At 40.7% G+C, this 18,695-nt stretch overlaps 1 protein-coding gene across 1 annotated transcript in view; it reads right to left on the bottom strand.

Moving 5' to 3' along the window:
• Positions 1–18,695, bottom strand: part of man1a2 (mannosidase, alpha, class 1A, member 2) — a 168,879-nt gene that overhangs the window by 17,018 nt on the left and 133,166 nt on the right. The window contains exons 9-12 of the mRNA XM_068040743.1: positions 6,043–6,158; positions 3,578–3,797; positions 1,265–1,437; positions 393–508 (exon numbers count right to left, since the gene is read on the bottom strand). Coding sequence (XP_067896844.1) covers positions 393–508; positions 1,265–1,437; positions 3,578–3,797; positions 6,043–6,158 — 625 coding nt within the window. The remainder of the gene's footprint in view (positions 1–392; positions 509–1,264; positions 1,438–3,577; positions 3,798–6,042; positions 6,159–18,695) is intronic.

Here is an 18,695-nt window from a genome sequence, read left to right as displayed (position 1 = left end):
TTGGTTAAAGTACTCATGCAAAAAGAGCTAGAGATATCTACTAGGGTCAGTTTTCAGACCTCAGCTGTTCCCTACAGTATATATGGTTTGATTTAGAGACAAGCACAGCAATGAATAATTCAGACGAGAGAGAGAAAGCTGACATTTAGGGGAGTACAGCCTTTGCATTTTCTCATTGAGGGGGTCAAGTGATAAAGTGGCAATAGCTAAAATACTGCATAGAATTATTTTTCATTCGTTTACACCTCAGGAAAAATGGATATCCAAGCAAAATAAAAAATTCTCATGTCCAATAGAAGATTATCTTTATAAATGAATATCCTGAACAGCAGTCCTTTACAACAGTTACTGGTAAAACTCCAGCTGGGTTTAAATATTGGTTGTTTACTTACTTTAGTGTTTCAGCCAAGAAGAAACTTTGTTGCACATCATCATAGGCTGGCGATGAAGAGTAAACATCTTTAACACCTGAAAATCCTCCGACTACCCTGCAGTACTTGTCGATAGCCTGAAAGTAGAAGCATGCTTATCAAAATGCAATTTTACACTTGTTTTGTTAGATTCCTGGTTTAAGTGCATACACTATAAAAGTATCAGAGATTCTACTGGCTAGAAGCTGGAATTGAGGCATTTATGCACAATAAACAAATCCAAAAACATCATGTTGCAACAATTGATGAATTAGAATAATCTTTCTGCAAAACACTAGTAACTGCAGGCTCAAATGTTCTTTCTTCAGAAACACAATGGGGTCTTAAAACTTCTTGTTGTCAATTAAAAAGAATTAAGTACCTGTATCGTATCTGAACCATCCTAATTGAAGAAATTTAAACATGATAAATTCATTTCAACTTCTGCTAATTGCAAAAGTTTAATTGTAACTAGCTTGAACAGCAGTAAATTTATTATTGGGGCAAAAGTTGCAGAGTTGTATCCTAATGGACGGACTGTGGATGAAGTTGCCTGTAACATTTATTAGTGAAACTTTTCTGGCAATTTATATCACTGGAACCATAACCTTCCTATCAATTCTGTCCCATCAGCATTAATGGGTGAATGCTATTGGCAACTTATCACTGGTTGCGGGGGTGGTGGGGGGGGAAACAAAGCACAATATGTACTGTGTTGAATCTTCATGCTTATGACTGAGCCAAGCAAACTAGTGGAAGACAGATATTAATGCATAAAGATGACTTTTGCCAATGACACCTTTTAAAGTCAGTGCCACCGGAAAGTTATTTTTCCTCTATTTTGTATTGCTTACCTGAGCTGCCTCCCAACCCCATTGCCTATATTTGGGGTCATGTGTGAATCTCCACATGTACCAGTAGGTTTCTATCACTTCTGGCCGAAGGATGTAGTACTTCTCGTTTTGCCTCAGTGCCACTGCCTCTGTCCCACCATCAAATTTGAATGCTTCAGGGCCCAACTTTAGCACTGTTTAAAATAAAAGAGGAGATGGGAGAAATGGAAATTTACAGAGCATCATAGGAAGTGAGCAAATCAAAAAACATCTCAATACTACTTAGAATTCTTAAGTTTTTAAAGTTCCTCACTAAGAATGGCTGAAAAGTATTAGATAAATTCTCACTGTGATAATGCCTATACAGAGAAATCATAGGTTTTATTTTGGGTTTTTTTTGTACTACTTTTCCAAATTACTTTTCTTTTAAACTGAACTTAGCCAAATGACTGGGAGTAAAAATAATTATAATTTGCATCATCATTCCCAGGTTAAGTACAGATAAAAGCTCTGGAAAAATATTAAGACTCTAGGACAAAATAACCAAGACAATACAGCAGATAAACAGGACCCTGCAGAAGGCTCAAAAGGAATTGAACTTTTGCCAGCAATACCAAGCACCTGATCTGCTCTACTGACTAAACAGGGGACAACCACATTATTCTTGTTCTATGCATGATGTTGGTTGATCCCAATGGTTCACGAGCCCACCTATCAGAAAACTTGTGGAAATCTATTAGAAGCAGGAAAATCCTCAGCCCATACAAATTCCTATCAGACTTCTCTAAGAAATTAGCCTTGATGTTACGACTAGGTGTGAAAGGTGTCTAGGGGTCTCTCAGTCTTCACCTGGTCTTATTGTAACAGGGTTTTAATTTTAAACACACCGTGTTTTGAGCTCCCCCTTGGTGAATCCTTGTTCACCGCTTTCCAATCATAAGGCAAAGAAATGAGCACAAACAGGCTTTCTTAGGTTTAAAGAAGAAAAGTGAAATTTATTATAACTTAAACTCTAATTCAGTTAACGCCTACAGATACACGTCGCACCCACGCTAGCATGCATATGCGATACGCACATGCAAATAGAGACAGAAAATAGAAGAAAAATAAAGTAGAGGTCTGAAGCAATCTCTGAAGAGGGGTTTTTGTTACTGTGCTTCAAGCTCACTGTAGTCCTCGCTTGTAGATAGATCTTGATTTTCATTGGGGCCCAGTATTCTTCTTAAACCTTGTTCACTGGAGGAGACTTTTCTCTCTCAGGGTTCATACGTCTTCAATGGATTCCAAAGATGGTGAGAACAAGATGAGAGCAGACACGGAGACAGGTATTTTCCAGTCCAGGAGCAAACAGCTTTCTGTCTTCAAACGCTGTTTCTCCAATTTAAAACTCCCCTAGTTGACCAGCAGGTGGTCACGTAACTGACTGGTTTGACCGGGTCTCTTCTGTGTATTGGGGCAGGGACTGGTTCTTTTATTCCAACACTGTCTGCTAGGATGAAAAAAAAGTCTTCCCAGCCAGGGCATGGCAACCTCTTTGTAATAGGCCTTCTTTTCTGCCCAGCAACAATTTTAAAATTTAATGTCCATGCGGCGAAATGTATGTGCCTCATTCTTGGCAGGTGGGGGCCTGCATGACACCTCCACACCCAGGGGAATTAAATGTAATTTGGATAAAAAACACACATCTCATTAAAACGTTTGAAAGAAATATAAGATACAGAAAGAAAAACCATGCATTTCTCTCATTTATTTCCATTCATTCAGGAGTCTAAAGCTTTTTAAAACAGTCTTTTCTGGGTGCCAGTGCTGCTTTAATTTCTCCTTTTTGGCATCCCAATAACCATGTGGTTCTTTGGGGAAGTTATTCTTCAGTTTGTCCATTGCCATGACAGCCTTGGGTCTTGGTTCCTGCTTAGATAATGTTTATTTCAGGAGAGTTAGTGGTGGGCGGGTCTGTCCTGTCATGTCATGTCGCCCCTGCACCTCCGTCGTTCCAGTGAAAACAATCCAAGGTTATCCAACCTCTCAAATAAAATAAAATTAAATCAAATTCTTTGGAGTTTCACTTGTATCTCAGTTCAAGTGTCATTTCAACATGTATTAAATGGCTGTGCTTATAGATTTATCATATAATTCCCCATTAGACAAAAGACATTCATGAACCCATTTTGGATCAGTTGAAAAAAATGCATTAATTAACGTTGTATTCAGATAGCACAAAAGAGCACTTCACCAAATACTAGAGATACATCTACAGAAATACTTAGTTGATGTAAAAAATTTAGCAAAAATTCTGCGGTGTAATCATGCTTCTGTCACAGAGTTGCATCTTACCTGTTCTGTCATATGACTGATGACAGGTGTGAGCAATTTCAGCACCAAGCTGTAGATAATGACCTGCTTTATCATCTGGAGCCCCATCCGCTCCGAGAGCAAACATTCCTCCAGCAAAACATGTTAGGTGGCCCATTTTTCTCTCCAGATGACCGTTCTTCCATTCACCAATAAAAGTCAAGCCAGTGTTTGACTTCCTGATCAGGTGCTTTTCAATAGCCTGTGAGAATTTTAAACACGAGATTAGAAAGGGAACAATCTAACTGCTACAAATTTTCGGTCTGCTTTGGATATTCCCTCAGGTGCAGCAGTGCTGGTCATTCCTGTAAATGGTCTGAGTGCCTTAACTTCAGGAGTGTGCCAATACCGCTCAATATTTAGTTATATAACACAACTCAGCGTCACAATGGGATATCTAAACTGGATATTATGCGTGCGTACCAAGAAACACTTAGTGGCCAGATAAGTGGTTTTATTTCAGACAGCAAGTGAACACTGAGAGTAACGGATGTAGCAAAATCTCTCACACCAACTCATTTCTGTTTCTGTTCTGTTATGAGGGGCTTATTAAAAAAAAAAATTTTTTTTAAGGACTCAATTAAATTGTGGAAATGGATTCATTTGGAAGCCTGAAGAAATGCTGGACTGCTTTTTTCCACTGGGGTCACTGAAAGGACACTTGACTGAAAACACTTACTGGGAGAATCAAGGTGTGCTAAAACCAACCTCCACTGGAGATCACCTGCCTTAAGACAAACAATAGGAACCTTGTACGAAGGGGAGATTTTTTTTTTAAACAGAGAAGCCACATGTCAAGGTTTATGGAGGTCAAGAGGTTGACTTTCTGTTTGCAGCTTGGACTGTTTTCAGTTCAGTTGGGGTGTGAACTGTTTTGAAGCCAATTGGTGATTTGACCTACCAAGAAAAAAAAAATAAACCCCCAGCTCATTTGCCTGCACCTCTCTAAGAGACCCTGAGAAATCAAATGTGTCAGCTCCCCTTTCATCCTGTCTTTGGAAAAACCCTGAGATTCAAATGCGTGCTGGCTAAAACCTTGAAAAGCCTACCAGACTATTTCCTGACATCTCCAGAACTACTTCTAGAAAGATCCCAGTGACCAGTCACCGTATACCCGGATGCCAGACCAAAAGGGACAACTGACATCCTTCCAAATCTCTTTTTTCTTCAAGAATTAGCAAGTATCTGGCCAAAGTATTTTTTTTTGTCTTTTTCTTGTAACAGACCTCCGCAGTAAGAATTTCTGTATTTTTTCCAGAGTTTGTGTGTGAGGGATTTTAAAAGAGAAATTTCATATTTTAATCTGTGTGTTAATGCTCTGCTTTGCTACTGGTTGTCTTGTTTTATAATAAACTGATAATTTTATTGTTTATTAAAGAAACCTGGTCGGTGCAGTTTATTCTGGGATAAAGAGTAGAGCATATGATTGACCGCATTGGTAACTGAGTAAACATTTAAATATATGCTGTTAGCTGTGGAGAAGTGAAACTAGAAAAGACACCTCGGTCGTAACAGTCCTTACAATTAACAGAAGCAACAACTCAGCTGTGTTACAATCAGTAAGCTAAGTACACTTGGTTTTAGTCCATCTTAGCACTGAATCAGACCATGGCATAAGCAGGTCATGGCTCTAACTCAACATCACCTGCCTGAACCTTACTGGCCTTCCTTCCTCTCAGCAGACCTCACCGACTGACTTCTCAATACGTGGGCCTTGGTGCGCTTCCTTCTTGACTCACGGAGTTATGACCTGATTCCTTTTCCTGTTTGGGGGTTGGCCAGAGAGCCGCTACTCAAAACTGCTTCTATGCCTTATTCATCTGAAACTATCTTCATGCAAAATCCATAAAGGGACATTTCAAACGTCTATAGTGGTACTATTTGCTGGAGCACCCGAGATAAGAAAATGACTCCCTTATTGTCCTCAATCATCATGGATAACAGTTTTAGTGCCTTGTTCATCACCACATCAATTCCAACTCTCTCAGTGGATTCATAATAGAAAGATTTTTCAACTTGAACTTCATTTGAAATTAAAATCAACAGAAAACATTATCCAAAATCTTTTATGTGAAGATAAATTGTAATATCAATTTAGCCCATTGTTTTAAACCAACATTTTAGGTCCGCAGTTACAAATGCAAACAGCTTTTAAGCCCATAACTTGAAGATTACACAGACTACTAATCACAACATCCTCTTAATTTGGAGCCAGGATATCAAGAAACAGTGCGATACTCAAATATACTGTATAAGATATAATTTAATAAACCCTCACTGCCACAGAACATTACTCAATAGAGCAATTCAACAGAGAATTGATGAAATTGATTTTATACTTGTACGGCAACCTGCAAATCGGTCAGCAGCACAATTATAAAGTTGATTGCCCCTTGCAGAAAGTCACAAAGCCATCACCAGCACAGTAAAGGAGTGTTTTATTTTACCTGCATGGCATCATCGTACATTTTCCTTGCTTCTGTATCAGTCTTATCAGATACCAGCCAAGCTTTCAGCAAGTATTCATAAAAACTGTCTCCTAGCCCACCCACAGAGGTATGATCTGTATAGAAATGAAAAACCAAAATTTACATGTAAAACTAAGCCATATTTTTTTATCCAGCATTACGCCTGTTGCTGTTATTTCAGTCAGGTGGATAAAATTATTTGTATTGCAATCAAACTAGAAATTTGATCAATTTAAACTACTGAAACAGAAGGGAAAGTGTTCAAAAAACAGACAAACTGCCAAGACAGACAGAAAAAAAAAGTTTGAAAAAAATCGCTGCTGCACATAATCAGATGTGGAGATGAGCTGTTAATATAAATAAAAACAGTAACTGTTAGTCATTTAAACTAGATTTGAGCAAATGACATGACTGACCAAGAAGAAAGAAATGAACTTTTTCTTTCCCCTGAATAAAGTTATGAGTCTGGAATTAGAAATATATGCAAATAGCAAAAATATTGGCACTACTGACATCATAGAAAGAAGTGGAAGCTTAAAGGCAGATCCATTAAGCTAGAATTGAGAGAAGAGCTAAAACACAAGCAATTTCACAGAAGCAATCTATGATTGCTTCATAATGCCTTGTGAAGCAGAGTACTGTATTTGATGCTGTAATTAAAAAAAGGTAGAAGCACACAGGTCAGACAGTGTCTGTAGATCAAGCCAAAGTGGACTGCATAAACCCAAAAGTTAATATTTTATGAACAAATTTTTAATGCTTTATTTATTCTTTCATGGGATGTGGGCGTCACTGGCAAGGCCAACATTTGTTGCCCACCCCTAATTGCCCTTGAACTGAGTGGATTGCTAGGCTATTTCAGAGGGCAGTTAAGCATCAACCACATTGCTGTACACTGGAGTCACATATAGGCCAGGTAATGATGGCAGATTTCCTTCCCTAAAGGACATTAGTGAAACAGATGGGTTTTTATGACAAAAGATGATGGTCTCAGTAATGGTGCCATGAAACTAACTTTCAATTCCAGATTAATGAATTGATTTTAAATTCTACCAGTTGCTGTCGTAGGATTTGAACCAATATTCCCAGTGCATTAGCCTAGGCCTCTGGATTACTAGTCCAGTTTGCATTACCACTGCGCCACCATCTCCCCCCACACTGAACAGCCCACATTTTTTGCTCTAAGAAACAAATGTGCACGAGGCAGTGGACGTGGTATACTTTGACCTTCAGAAGGCTTTTGATAAAGTCCCCCACAGGAGAGATTGGTTAGCAAAATTAAAGCACATGGGATAGGAGGCAATATACTGGGATGGATTAAGGATTGGTTAACAGGCAGAAAGCAGAGAGTAGAAATAAACGGCTCATTCTTGCGTTGGCAGGTTGTGACTGGTGAGGTACTGCAGAGATTAGTGCTTGGGCCCCAGCCGTTCACAATATGTATCAATGATTTGGATATGGGGACCAAAGGTAGTATTTCCAAGTTCGCGGATGACACAAAACTAGGTGGGAATGTGTGTTGTGAGGAAGAGGAAAAGCAGCTTCAAGGGGATTTAGACAGACTTAGTGAGTGGGCAAGAATGTGGCAGATGGAATATAATGTGGAAAAATGTGAGGTTATCCACTTTGGTAAGAGGAACAGGTGTGCAGGGTATTTCCTAAATGGTAAGAGATTAGAAAGTGTAGGTGTCCTTGCCAAAAAGTCACTGATAGCCAACATGCAGGTGCAGCAAGCAATTAAGAAGGCTAATGGTATGTTGGCCTTTATCATAAGAGAATTTGAGTACGGGAGTAGTGAAGTCTTGTTTCAATTGTATAGAACCTTGGTCAGACCACACCTGGAGTAGTGTGTGCAGTTTTGGTCCCCTTACCTTTGGAAGGATATTATTGCCATAGAGGGAGTGCAACCAAGTTTCACCAGACTTGTTCCTGGGACGGCAGGACTGTCCTATGAAGAGAGATTGGGGAAACTGGGCCAGTATTCTCTAGAGTTTCGAAGAATGAGAGGTGATCTCATTGAAACCTACAAAATACTTAAAGGGATAGACAGGGTAGATGCAGCTAAGATATTTCCGCTGGTTGGGAAGTCTAGGACCAGGGGACACAATTTCAAAATAAGGGGGAAACCACTTAGGAGAGCAATGAAGAGAAATTTCTTTACTAAAAAGGTTGTGAATCTTTGGAATTCTCTACCCCAGAGAGCTGTGGAAGCTCAGTCACTGAATATGTTTAAAGCAGAGATTGACAGAATTCTAAATACAAATGAGATATGGGGATATGAGGATAGTATGGGAAAAAGGCATTGTAGTGGATGATCAGCTATGATCATACTGAATGGCGGTGTAGGCTCGATGGGCTGAATGGCCTACTCCTGCTCCTATGTTCGTATGCAACAATTTCCATTGTTCCCCAATGAACCACTCACTATCGTCTGTTCACATTAATTATCAGACAATAATAGAACAAGTCTCAAAGATAATGGATCAAGTAATCATGTGCATATGTATCTAAGGCAACAAAATGCCACTATTTCCTACTTAACAACAGACAAACTTCAAGTTAAAATTTTTTAAACAGATTTTATAAAAAGTTTGTGAATACAAGCATAGAAATTTTCTCTATTGCTTCACCAGGCAGTGGGGGGGAAAAACAAATATGTACCTGACTAGATATCTTAAAACCATCCATATGTTTATATATCCATAGATATGTTTAGAACTACATCATAAAGCATTTTTGGAACTGAAACTATTAAAAAGTATAATAATTAACTATATAATTACACCTACATCTATTGATTCTCAGAAATAAGTACATGCATTCATTGTTATTTTCTTTTAAACTGAACCAGGTAACTGAAGATGGAAGATGCATTAAATGCTGGCCTAGCCAACGATGTCCACATCCCATGAAAGATTAAAGAAAAAAAATCATGGAGAAAATGCAGCACTAATCATGAGGGGAAATGCGAACAACGTTAAAAAATAATGTTGACAAGAGGCAAGAATAAAATTAAGTTAATTCTAACTTTAAGGGCAATAAAAAAGCTTCCTTTTTGAATTTTCTTTATATCAATCCTTCATGAAAAGTATTATACATATCATTTCAGTCAGCATTCAGTGACAACTGTTGCCAGCACAAAAATTAGCCTAAAAACATAAAGCCACATCATTAAATTGACAGTGTCTATTACAAAAAGGCATCCAGGGCACTTTAATTGAATACCCTAACCTTGAGATTCAGAAAGAACAACAAAGTGCTGGAAATACTCAGCAGGTCAGGCAGCAATCTGTGGAAAGAGAAGCAGAGTTAACTGAAAGGTCACAGACCTGAAACGTTAACTCTGCTTCTCTCTCCACAGATGCTGCTTGACCTGCTGAGCATTTCCAGCACTTTCTGTTTATATTTCAAATTTCCAGCATCTGCAGTATTTTGCTTTATTTTCTTGAGATTCAGATGACGGGCACAAACAACCTGACATATGAACAGAATTTCTGTTCCAGCAGTGCTTATGGTAATTTTCTTTGCTAAAATCTAAACTGGCTTACTGTCAACATTACATAGAATTTACAGCACAGAAAAAGGCCATTCAAATCAGCTGGCCGATGCACCAGAACTTATGGTCCACACAAATCTCCTCCCATCCTACTTCATCTAACCCGATCAGCATGTTTTATTTCTCCATCCCTCATGTATGTTTCGACTTTCCCCTTAAATGCATTACCGTCATCTAACCTCAATCTTCTCTTGATTTGGTTGCAAATTAGACAGTGTTCAATTAATAGTTCTGTTCATCTAATAATTGTGAATTCGGAGGACAATGCTTATTGTGTGGAAACTATTTAAACCCAAAAAATATCTAAAGATCATTTTCAATCCTTGATATGAAATTTTCTTGACATTAGTACTTCTTTAATGCAAGACTTGACTTTTTAAAAGTTATGCAACTTTTTAAATACAAAAATTCCAGCATACGTTTGTAAAAATGCCTCACAATTATTTATATGGTTCATTGAAAACTTGTGTACAATGATACACTGTGGTGCCTGGGCTACATACAAAGAATTGTTCAAACCAGCAGTGATTGAAGACATTACCTTCTCATTAGAATTCTATGTGATATTCCTCAGGAATAGTTTATAATTTAAAAACAGAAAATGCTGGAAATACTCAGCAAGTCAGGCAGCATCTGTGGAGAGAGAAACAGAAATAATATTTCAGGTCGATGACTTTTCTGAAGATAGGTTATCGATCCAAAATGCTAACTGTTTCTCTCTCCACAAGTGCTGCCAGACAGCCTGAGTACTTCTGGTATTTTCTGTTTTTAATTTCAGAATTCCAGCATCTGCAGTATTTTCCTTTTGTATTATAGCTTACATTTTGTCTGGTGCAAAGGTAGAATAAAATGTAATTTCTGATTATCACGTTAAAATAGGCTGGTTGCTACGCGTGGAAGCTTCAGGTGGTGATGCAGATCCCACAAGATATCATAAAACTGTTCACTCAGATATTATGGCACGATGAATTCTGCATGCTTCACTTCTTCAAAAAAATTGCATACACCTCAAAAGGATCAAAAAGGTAAGTGTCCCCAGGCCTGCCTGCTGTTTCTTTAATTGTACATGGTTATAAAATTCTGAACACTTGGGCTTACATATTCTACCTGTAAAACAAACCTGAAGACAGAACACAGAAAGTGCATTGGCTCTGGAACTAAGTTAAGGCAGTGTCACTGAGATAAACCATAAAAGAGAAACAATGAAGGAGGAGGAGGGTGTGCCCAGTGTCCAGGAAGACAAAAGCGGTTTACTGCAGTGCATCACAGCCTCTTTGATTGCTTTGATCAGTGTAGTCTTGGTGCTGTTTACTATAGTTTACATATACATATGTGTACACTGTTCTCTGATAATACAAGTCAGCAGAATAGAACATTTTAAAAATACAACTGATCTTTCATTTTTACCATCTGCAATGCTCTTTTTAAGAGGACAATGAAATTAAAGCTAATGTGTTTGCTAAATCTATGGAAGGCAGGTACTAGAAGCATATATAGAATGTGGCTAGCTAACTGGGTCCGATGCAGCAATTATAAGTAGGCTTTAGAAACTTACATAATGTAGGTCCAAAGGAATTCTCTGTGGAGAATGGATTGATGAAGTAAAAAAAATGAAAACATTTTAAGTAACATCTTAGCAACCAATTTGTATTCTCTCCACCTATTTTTCTCCTTGTCATCACCTCATTAACTAGCAGATGCCTAATTGAAACCAGGGCAAGTCACTTATTTGAGGCACACTTCATGAACAATGAGAGTCGTGGTTAACATTATAGCTAGAAGATAGAGGCTCAACCCTCTGAACCACCAAAGTACATTTACTTCATCTCCTTAGAATTATAACAGTGATTCCTACCCCAAAAGTGAAGACTTCCAACAGGATATTTAGGATACCATGACATTGATTAGTTAAAGCATTTATTCTTTTATTGAAAGATAACTGATTCCAAATGACACATATGCGTGAATTCTACCAAAAAATTAATTATGTACAACTAAAAGTCAATGAATGCAACTTACTAACAACAGTGACAAAAAGACTGCAATAAAATCTCATTCTTGGTGTAGGTAGACCACATTGCACTGGGCATGATTCCATCACGGAAGACAAGTCAAAAACTTGAAGCGCAATGAACTAAATGCTGCTCAAAACAAAGCGCAGGAAGTTTGTTTTTGGTGGGTTCAGGAACATAGCTGCTTTCTCTGGGATCTCTCCTTTTTAGCCCACTGCCAACAAGCTTTGATCTGGAACATACAATTTTTTTTCATTTGTTCACGGGATGTGGGTGTCACTGGCAAGGTCAGCTTTTATTGCCCTCGATTAGGAGGTCTTCTTAAACTGCTGCAGTCCGTGTGGTAAATGTACTCATAGTTTTGTTCGTCAGGAAGTTACTAAATTTTTGACCCAGTGACGACGAAGGAACAGCAATAAATTTCCACCTCAGGATGTGGATCATAGTGTGCAGTTTGGAGGGGAACTTGCAGGTGGTAGTGTTCCCCTGCACCTACAGCCCATGTCCTCCTAGGCAGTACAGATTGCAGGCTTGGGAGGTGCTTCCAAAGAAGCCTTGGTGAGTTAGTGCAGTGCATATTGTAGATAGTACACACTGCTGTCATGATGTTCTGGTAGTAGAGGGAGTCAAGATTTAAGGTGGAGGATGGGGTGCCGATTGAACGGGTTGTTTTGTCCTAGGTGGTGTTGAGCTTCTTGAGTGTTGTTCGGGCTGCACTCATCCAGGTAAGTGAAGACTACTGCATCACACTCCTGACTGTATCTTGCAGATTGTGGAACAACTTTGGGGAGTCAGGAAGTGAGTCACTTGCTGCAAAATACCCAGGCTCTGTCTTGCTTTTGTAGCCATAGTATTTGTGTGGCTGGTCCGATTGAACATCAATGGTATGCCCCAGAATGTTGATAGTGGGAGATTCAATAATGGTAAGGACATTGAATGTTAAAGGGAGGTAATTTGATTCTTGCTCGAGATGGCCATTGGCTGACACTGCCACGATTGTTACTTGCCATTATCAGCCCAAGCCTGAATGTTACCTAGGTCTTGCAGCATGCAGGCACAGACTGCTTCATAAATCGGAGGAGTTGCAATTGGAACTGAACATTGTAATCATCGCTGAACATCCCCACGGTAGGGCCTAGGACACTGCCTTGAGGAACGCCTGTAGCGATATCCTGGGGCTGAGATGATTGGCCTCCAAACACCACAATCAATTTCCTTTGTGCTAGATAGGATTCCAGCCAGTGGAGAGTTCCCCCCACATTCCCACTGACTTCAATTTTACTAGGGCTCCTTGATCCACACATGGTCAAATGCTACTCTGATGTAAAGGGCAGTCAATCACCTCACCTCCGGCATTCTGCTCTTTTGTTCATGTTTGGACCAAGGCAGTAACGAGGTCTGGAGCCAAGTGGCTCTAGCAAAACTCAGACTGTGCAGTGAGTAGGCTATTGATGAGTAAGTACCACTTGGCAGCACAGTGAATGACACCTTCTATCATTTTGCTGACAATTGAGAGTAGACTGATGGGGCGGTAATTGGCCAGATTGGATTTGTCCTGCTTTTTGTGGACAGGACATACTTGGACAATTTTCCACTTTGTCAGGTAGATGCCAGTGTTGCAGCTGTACTGGAACAGCTTGGTTAGAGATGCAGCTGGTTTTGGAGCACAAGTCTTCATCACTACAGCCAGGATGTTGTTCGGGGCCCCACAGCCCTTGCTGTATCCAGTGCAGTCAATTGTTTCTTGATATTAAGTGGAGAGAATTGAAGCAGGGAAAGGGTAGGGCCCATCAGCGACCAAAGTGGCAATCTGTGTTTGGAGCCAGAGGACATAGGTGAGGTTTTAAAGGATTACTTTTCATCTGTGTTCACTATGCAGAAGGACGATGTAGATGTAGAGATCAGGGAGGGGGATTGTGATATACTTCAAACAAATTAGCATTGAAAGGGAGAAAGTATTACGGTTTTAGCGGGCTTAAAAGTAGATAAATCCCCAGGCCCATCTAATATGTATCCCAGGCTGTTATGTGAAGCAAGGGAGGGGGATAGCAGGGGCTCTGACACAAATTTTCAAATCCTATCTGGCCACAGGAGAGGTACCAGACGACTGGAGGACAGCGAAGGTGGCACCATTATTCAAGAAGGGTAGCAGGGATAAACCAGGTAATTACAGGCCAGTGCATCTAACATCAGTGGTAGGGAAACTATTGGAAACAATTCTGAGGGACAGGATTAATCACCACTTGGAGAGGCAGGGATTAATCAAGGATAGTCAGCATGGCTTTGTCAGGGGGACATCATGTCTAACAAACTTGATTGAATTTTTTGGGGAGGTGACTAGATGTGTAGATGAGGGTAAAGCAGTTAATGTAGTCTACATGGACTTCAGTAAAGCTTTTGATAAGGTCCCGCATCGGAGATTGGTTAAGAAGGTAAGAGCCCATGGGATCCAGGGCAATTTGGCAAATTGGATCCAAAATTGGCTTAGTGGCAGGAGGCAGAGGGTGATGGTCGAGGGTTGTTTTTGAGAGTGGAAGCATGTGACCAGTGATGTACCGCAAGGATCAGTGCTGGGACCCTTGCTGTTTGTAGTGTACATTAATGATATAGGCGCGAATACAGGAGGTATGATCAATAAGTTCGCAGATGACATGAAAATTGGTGGTGTCATAAATAGTGAGGAGGAAAGCCTTAGATTACAGAACGATATAGATGGGCTGGTAAGATGGGTGGAGCAGTGGCAAATAGAATTTAATCCCGAGACATGTGAGGTGATGCATTTTGGGAAGACTAACAAGGCAAAGGAATATACAATCGATGGTAGGACCCTAGGAAGTACAGAGGGTCAGAAGGACCTTGGTGTACTTGTCCATATATCACTGAAGGCAGCAGCACAGGTAGATAAGATGGTCAGGAAGGCATATGGGATACCTGTCTTAATTAGCCGAGGCATAGAATATAAGAGCAGGGAGGTTATGATGGAGCTGTATAAAATGCTAGTTAGGCCACAGCTGGAGTACTGTGTACAGTTCTGGTTGCCACACTATGGGATGTAATTGCACTGGAGAGGGTGCAGAGGAGATTCACCAGGATGTTGCCTGGGCTGGAACATTTCAGCCATGAAGAGAGACTGGGAAAACAACCCTAGTCTTTCCTAGAGCAGAGAAGGTTCAGAGGGGACCTGATTGAGGTATACAAAATTATGAGGGGCATTGAAAGGATAGATAGGAAGAAACTTTTTCCCTTAGCGGAGGGGTCAACAACCAGGGGGCATAGGTTTAAGGTAAGGGGCAGGAGGTTTAGAGGGGATTTGAGGAAAAACAAATTTTCACCCATAGGGTGATTGGATTCTGGAACACACTGCCTGAAGGGGTGGCAGAGGCAGGAACCCTCACAGCATTGGCTATGGGCCAAGTGCTGGAAAATGGGATTAGGATAGGTGCTTGATGGCCAGCAGAGACAGGATGGGCCGAAGGGCCTGTTTCTGTGCTGTATAACTCTGACTCTAAGAATTGGCTGAAGACTGCCACCTGTGATGGTAGGGATATCAGGAGTAGGCTGAGTGGATCACGCACGCACTCAACACTTCTGACTGAAGATGGTTGTAAATTCTTCAAACTTGGCAGAGCCCAGCACCAAAGTGCAAAAGACATAATTGAGGATGGGAATATTCACAGAACCTTCTCCAGTTGGTTGTTTAATTGTCCCCCACCATTCATGACTGGATGTTATAGGGCTGCAGACCTTTCATCTGATCTGTTATTTGTGAAATTGCTTAGCTGTGTAGCCAGCATGTAGGTTCACCAGGTTGGCACCTCATTTTTAGCTACACCTGCTGCTGCTCCTGGAATGCTCTCCTACAGTCCTCATTGAACCACGGTTGGTCCTCTGGCTTGATGAGGGATATACCAGCCATGAGGTTACAGACTGTGGTGGAATACAACTCTTTTGCTACTGATGGCCTGCAGCACCTCACAGATCCCATTTAGCACAGTGGCAGTGCCACACGACATGATGGTGCACGCCCACAATGAGAAGGCAGGACTTCATCTCCACAAGGACTATACTGTGGTCTCTCCCACCAAAGCTATCATGGACACATGTATCTGCGACAGTTAGATTGGTGAGGATGAGGTTAAGTCAGTTTTTCCCTCATGTTGGTTATCCCACCACCTGCTGCAGGGCCAATCTGGCAGCTATGTGATTCAGGACTCAGCCAGCTCGGTAAGTAGTGGTGCCATCCAGCCACTTGCTAATTATCATTGCAGTCCCCTATCAAGAATACATTCTTGCTACTCTCAGTGCTTCTTCCAAGCGGTGTTCAATATGGATAAGTACTGATCATCAGCTGAGGGAGGGCAGCAGGTGGGAATCAAACCATGTTTGACCTGATGCCATGAACATAGGAAATAGAAGGAGTAGGCCAATCGGCCCCTTGGGCCTGCTCAGCCATTCAATTAGATCATGTCTGATCTTCTACCTCAATGGCATGTTCCCACAGTATCCCCATATGTCTTCAATATCTAGAAATCTATCAATCTCTGTCTTGAACATATTCAATGACTGAGCCTTCACAGCCCTCTGAGACAGAGAATTCCAAAGATTCACTAACCTGAGTGAAGAAATTCCTCCACATCTCAGTCCTAAATTGCCTACCTCTTATTTTGATATTTATTTTGAGTCTAGAAACCCCCAGCCAGGGGGAACACCCTTCCTGCATCAACCCTGGTGAGCCCTCTAAGAATTTTGTATGATTTGATGAGATCACCTCTCATTCTTCTAAACCCTACAGAATACAGGCCCATCTCCTCACTCTCTCCTCATAGGACAATCCCGCCATTCCATGAATCAGTACAGTGAACCTCCGTTGCTTAGTTTAAAGATACAGCACTGAAACAGGCCCTTCGGCCCACCGAGTCTGTGCCGACCATCAACCACCCATTTTTACTAATCCTACACTAATCCCATATTCTTACCACATCCCCACCTGTTCCTATATTTCCCTACCACCTACCTATACTAGGGGCAATTGCTAATGGCCAATTTACCTACCAACCTGCAAGTCTTTTGGCTTGTGGGAGGAAACCGGAGCACCTGGAGAAAACCCACGCAGACACAGGGAGAACTTGCAAACTCCACACAGGCAGTACCCAGAATTGAACCCGGGTCGCTGGAGCTGTGAGGCTGCGGTGCTAACCACTGCGCCGCCCTGTGTTGCACTCCCTCTATGGCAATTATGTCCTTTCTCAGGTAAGGAGACCAAAACTGTACACAATACTCCAGGTGCAGACTCACAAAGGCACCATACAATTGCAGCAAGACTTCTTTACTCCTGTACTTAAATCCTCTTGCAATAAAGGTCAACATACCATTTGCCTTCCTAATTGCTTGCTGCACCTGCATGTTAGCTTTCAGTGACTTATGAGCAAGGACACCCAGGTCCCTTCGGACATCAACACTTCCCAATCTCCCACTATTTAAGAAATACTCTGCATTTCTGTGTTTCCTACCAAAGTGGATAACTTCACATTTTTCCACATTATATTCCATCTGCCACGTTCTTGCCCATTCACTTAGTCTGTCTAAAACCCCTTGACGCCTCTTTGCATTCACCTCACAACTCACATTTCCACCTAGTTTTATGTCATCAGCAAACTTGGTAATACTACATTCGGTCTTCACAACACTTCATGGGATCCAGAGTCAATGTTGACAACTCCAAGGGCCACTCCCGCCTGACAATATTGTACCGACACTGCTGGTGGGTCTGTTCTGCCAGTGGGACAGAACATACCCAGCGATGGTGATGGGGGAGTCTGGGGTGTTCGCTGAAAGGTATGATACCGAGAGTATAAATGCCGGGCTGTTGCTCTGTGGAAGAGCTCTCTAAATTTTGGTGCACATTCCCAGATGGTGGCAAGGAGGACTTTGCAGGGTCGACTGGGCCAGGTGTGCCTTTGTTCTATCCGAATCTTATGCCCCAGTCAGACTGTTCTTTAGACATTTCAGATGAAGAGAAGGCTTATCACTGACAAAACCTAAAATTACTCTGTATTGAATATAATTGATATTGATTACAACAAACAAGTGTTTTGGTTTAATTTGCATTGTCAGTAGCAGAAAACATTGCATGAAGTTGAATATTTAAGCCCCTGTTGCTGTTCAAAAGACAACCTGCCCTCCTTTTAACCATTAGTATGTTTCTGCAATCTCCAAGTTGTTACAATTTTAATGGCCCATTGATTAAAATAAAATTTTCGATTACAATAGTTTATAGATACGGAGAATGGAAGTAAAAGCAAATACCAAAACAGTCTGATTAAGAGGAGTTAAAGTGAGCATTGGACCGATAGAAAGAGGTCTGGGAAATTAATATGGGAAAATAAGGAAATGGCAGATGAATTGAATAGGTATTTTGCATCGGTCTTCACTATTGAGGATACAAGTAACATCCCAGAAATAGCTGTAAATCAGGAGATGGAAGGGAAGAAGGAACACAAGAAAATTACAAATCAGGGAAACGGTACTGAGCAAATTGTTGAAGCTGCGGACTGACAAATCCCAGGGTCCTAAAGAAAGCGGCTAGTAAGACAGCTGATGTGTTGGTTTTAATTTTCCAAAATTCCTGAGATTCAGTGATGGTTCTATTGGATTGAAAAATAGTGAAAGTAACTCCTTTTTGCAAAAAGGGAGGGAGACAGAAAGCAGGAACTACAGGCCAGTTAACTTAACATCTGTCATGGGGGAAATGTTAGAAGCTATTATTAAGGATGATATAGCAGGGCAGTCAGAAAAATTCGAGGCAATGTTGTGAAGGTGCTTTTCTTTTAAAAAAGTATATGCTTTTGAGGACTTATATTTAAATTGTGGAGATGGATTCATTGGATGGCTGAAGATTTCATAGAAGCTGGACTTTGCTTTGTTGTTGACAGTTCATTGAAAGGACACAGCGATGTTGTTTAAAAACAGCCCTGCTGGAAGTCATGCGCTTTAAGCAATAAACAACAGAAACCTTAGTGACCTGGGGAAGATGTTTACAGAGAAGTGACAGGTCAAGATTTATA

The sequence above is a fragment of the Heterodontus francisci genome, chromosome 10 (genome assembly GCF_036365525.1).
Source record: "Heterodontus francisci isolate sHetFra1 chromosome 10, sHetFra1.hap1, whole genome shotgun sequence".
In the NCBI taxonomy this organism is placed as follows: domain Eukaryota; kingdom Metazoa; phylum Chordata; class Chondrichthyes; order Heterodontiformes; family Heterodontidae; genus Heterodontus; species Heterodontus francisci.
Note: the sequence above shows the minus strand (reverse complement) of the source record. Positions and strands in the feature narration are given on the sequence as shown.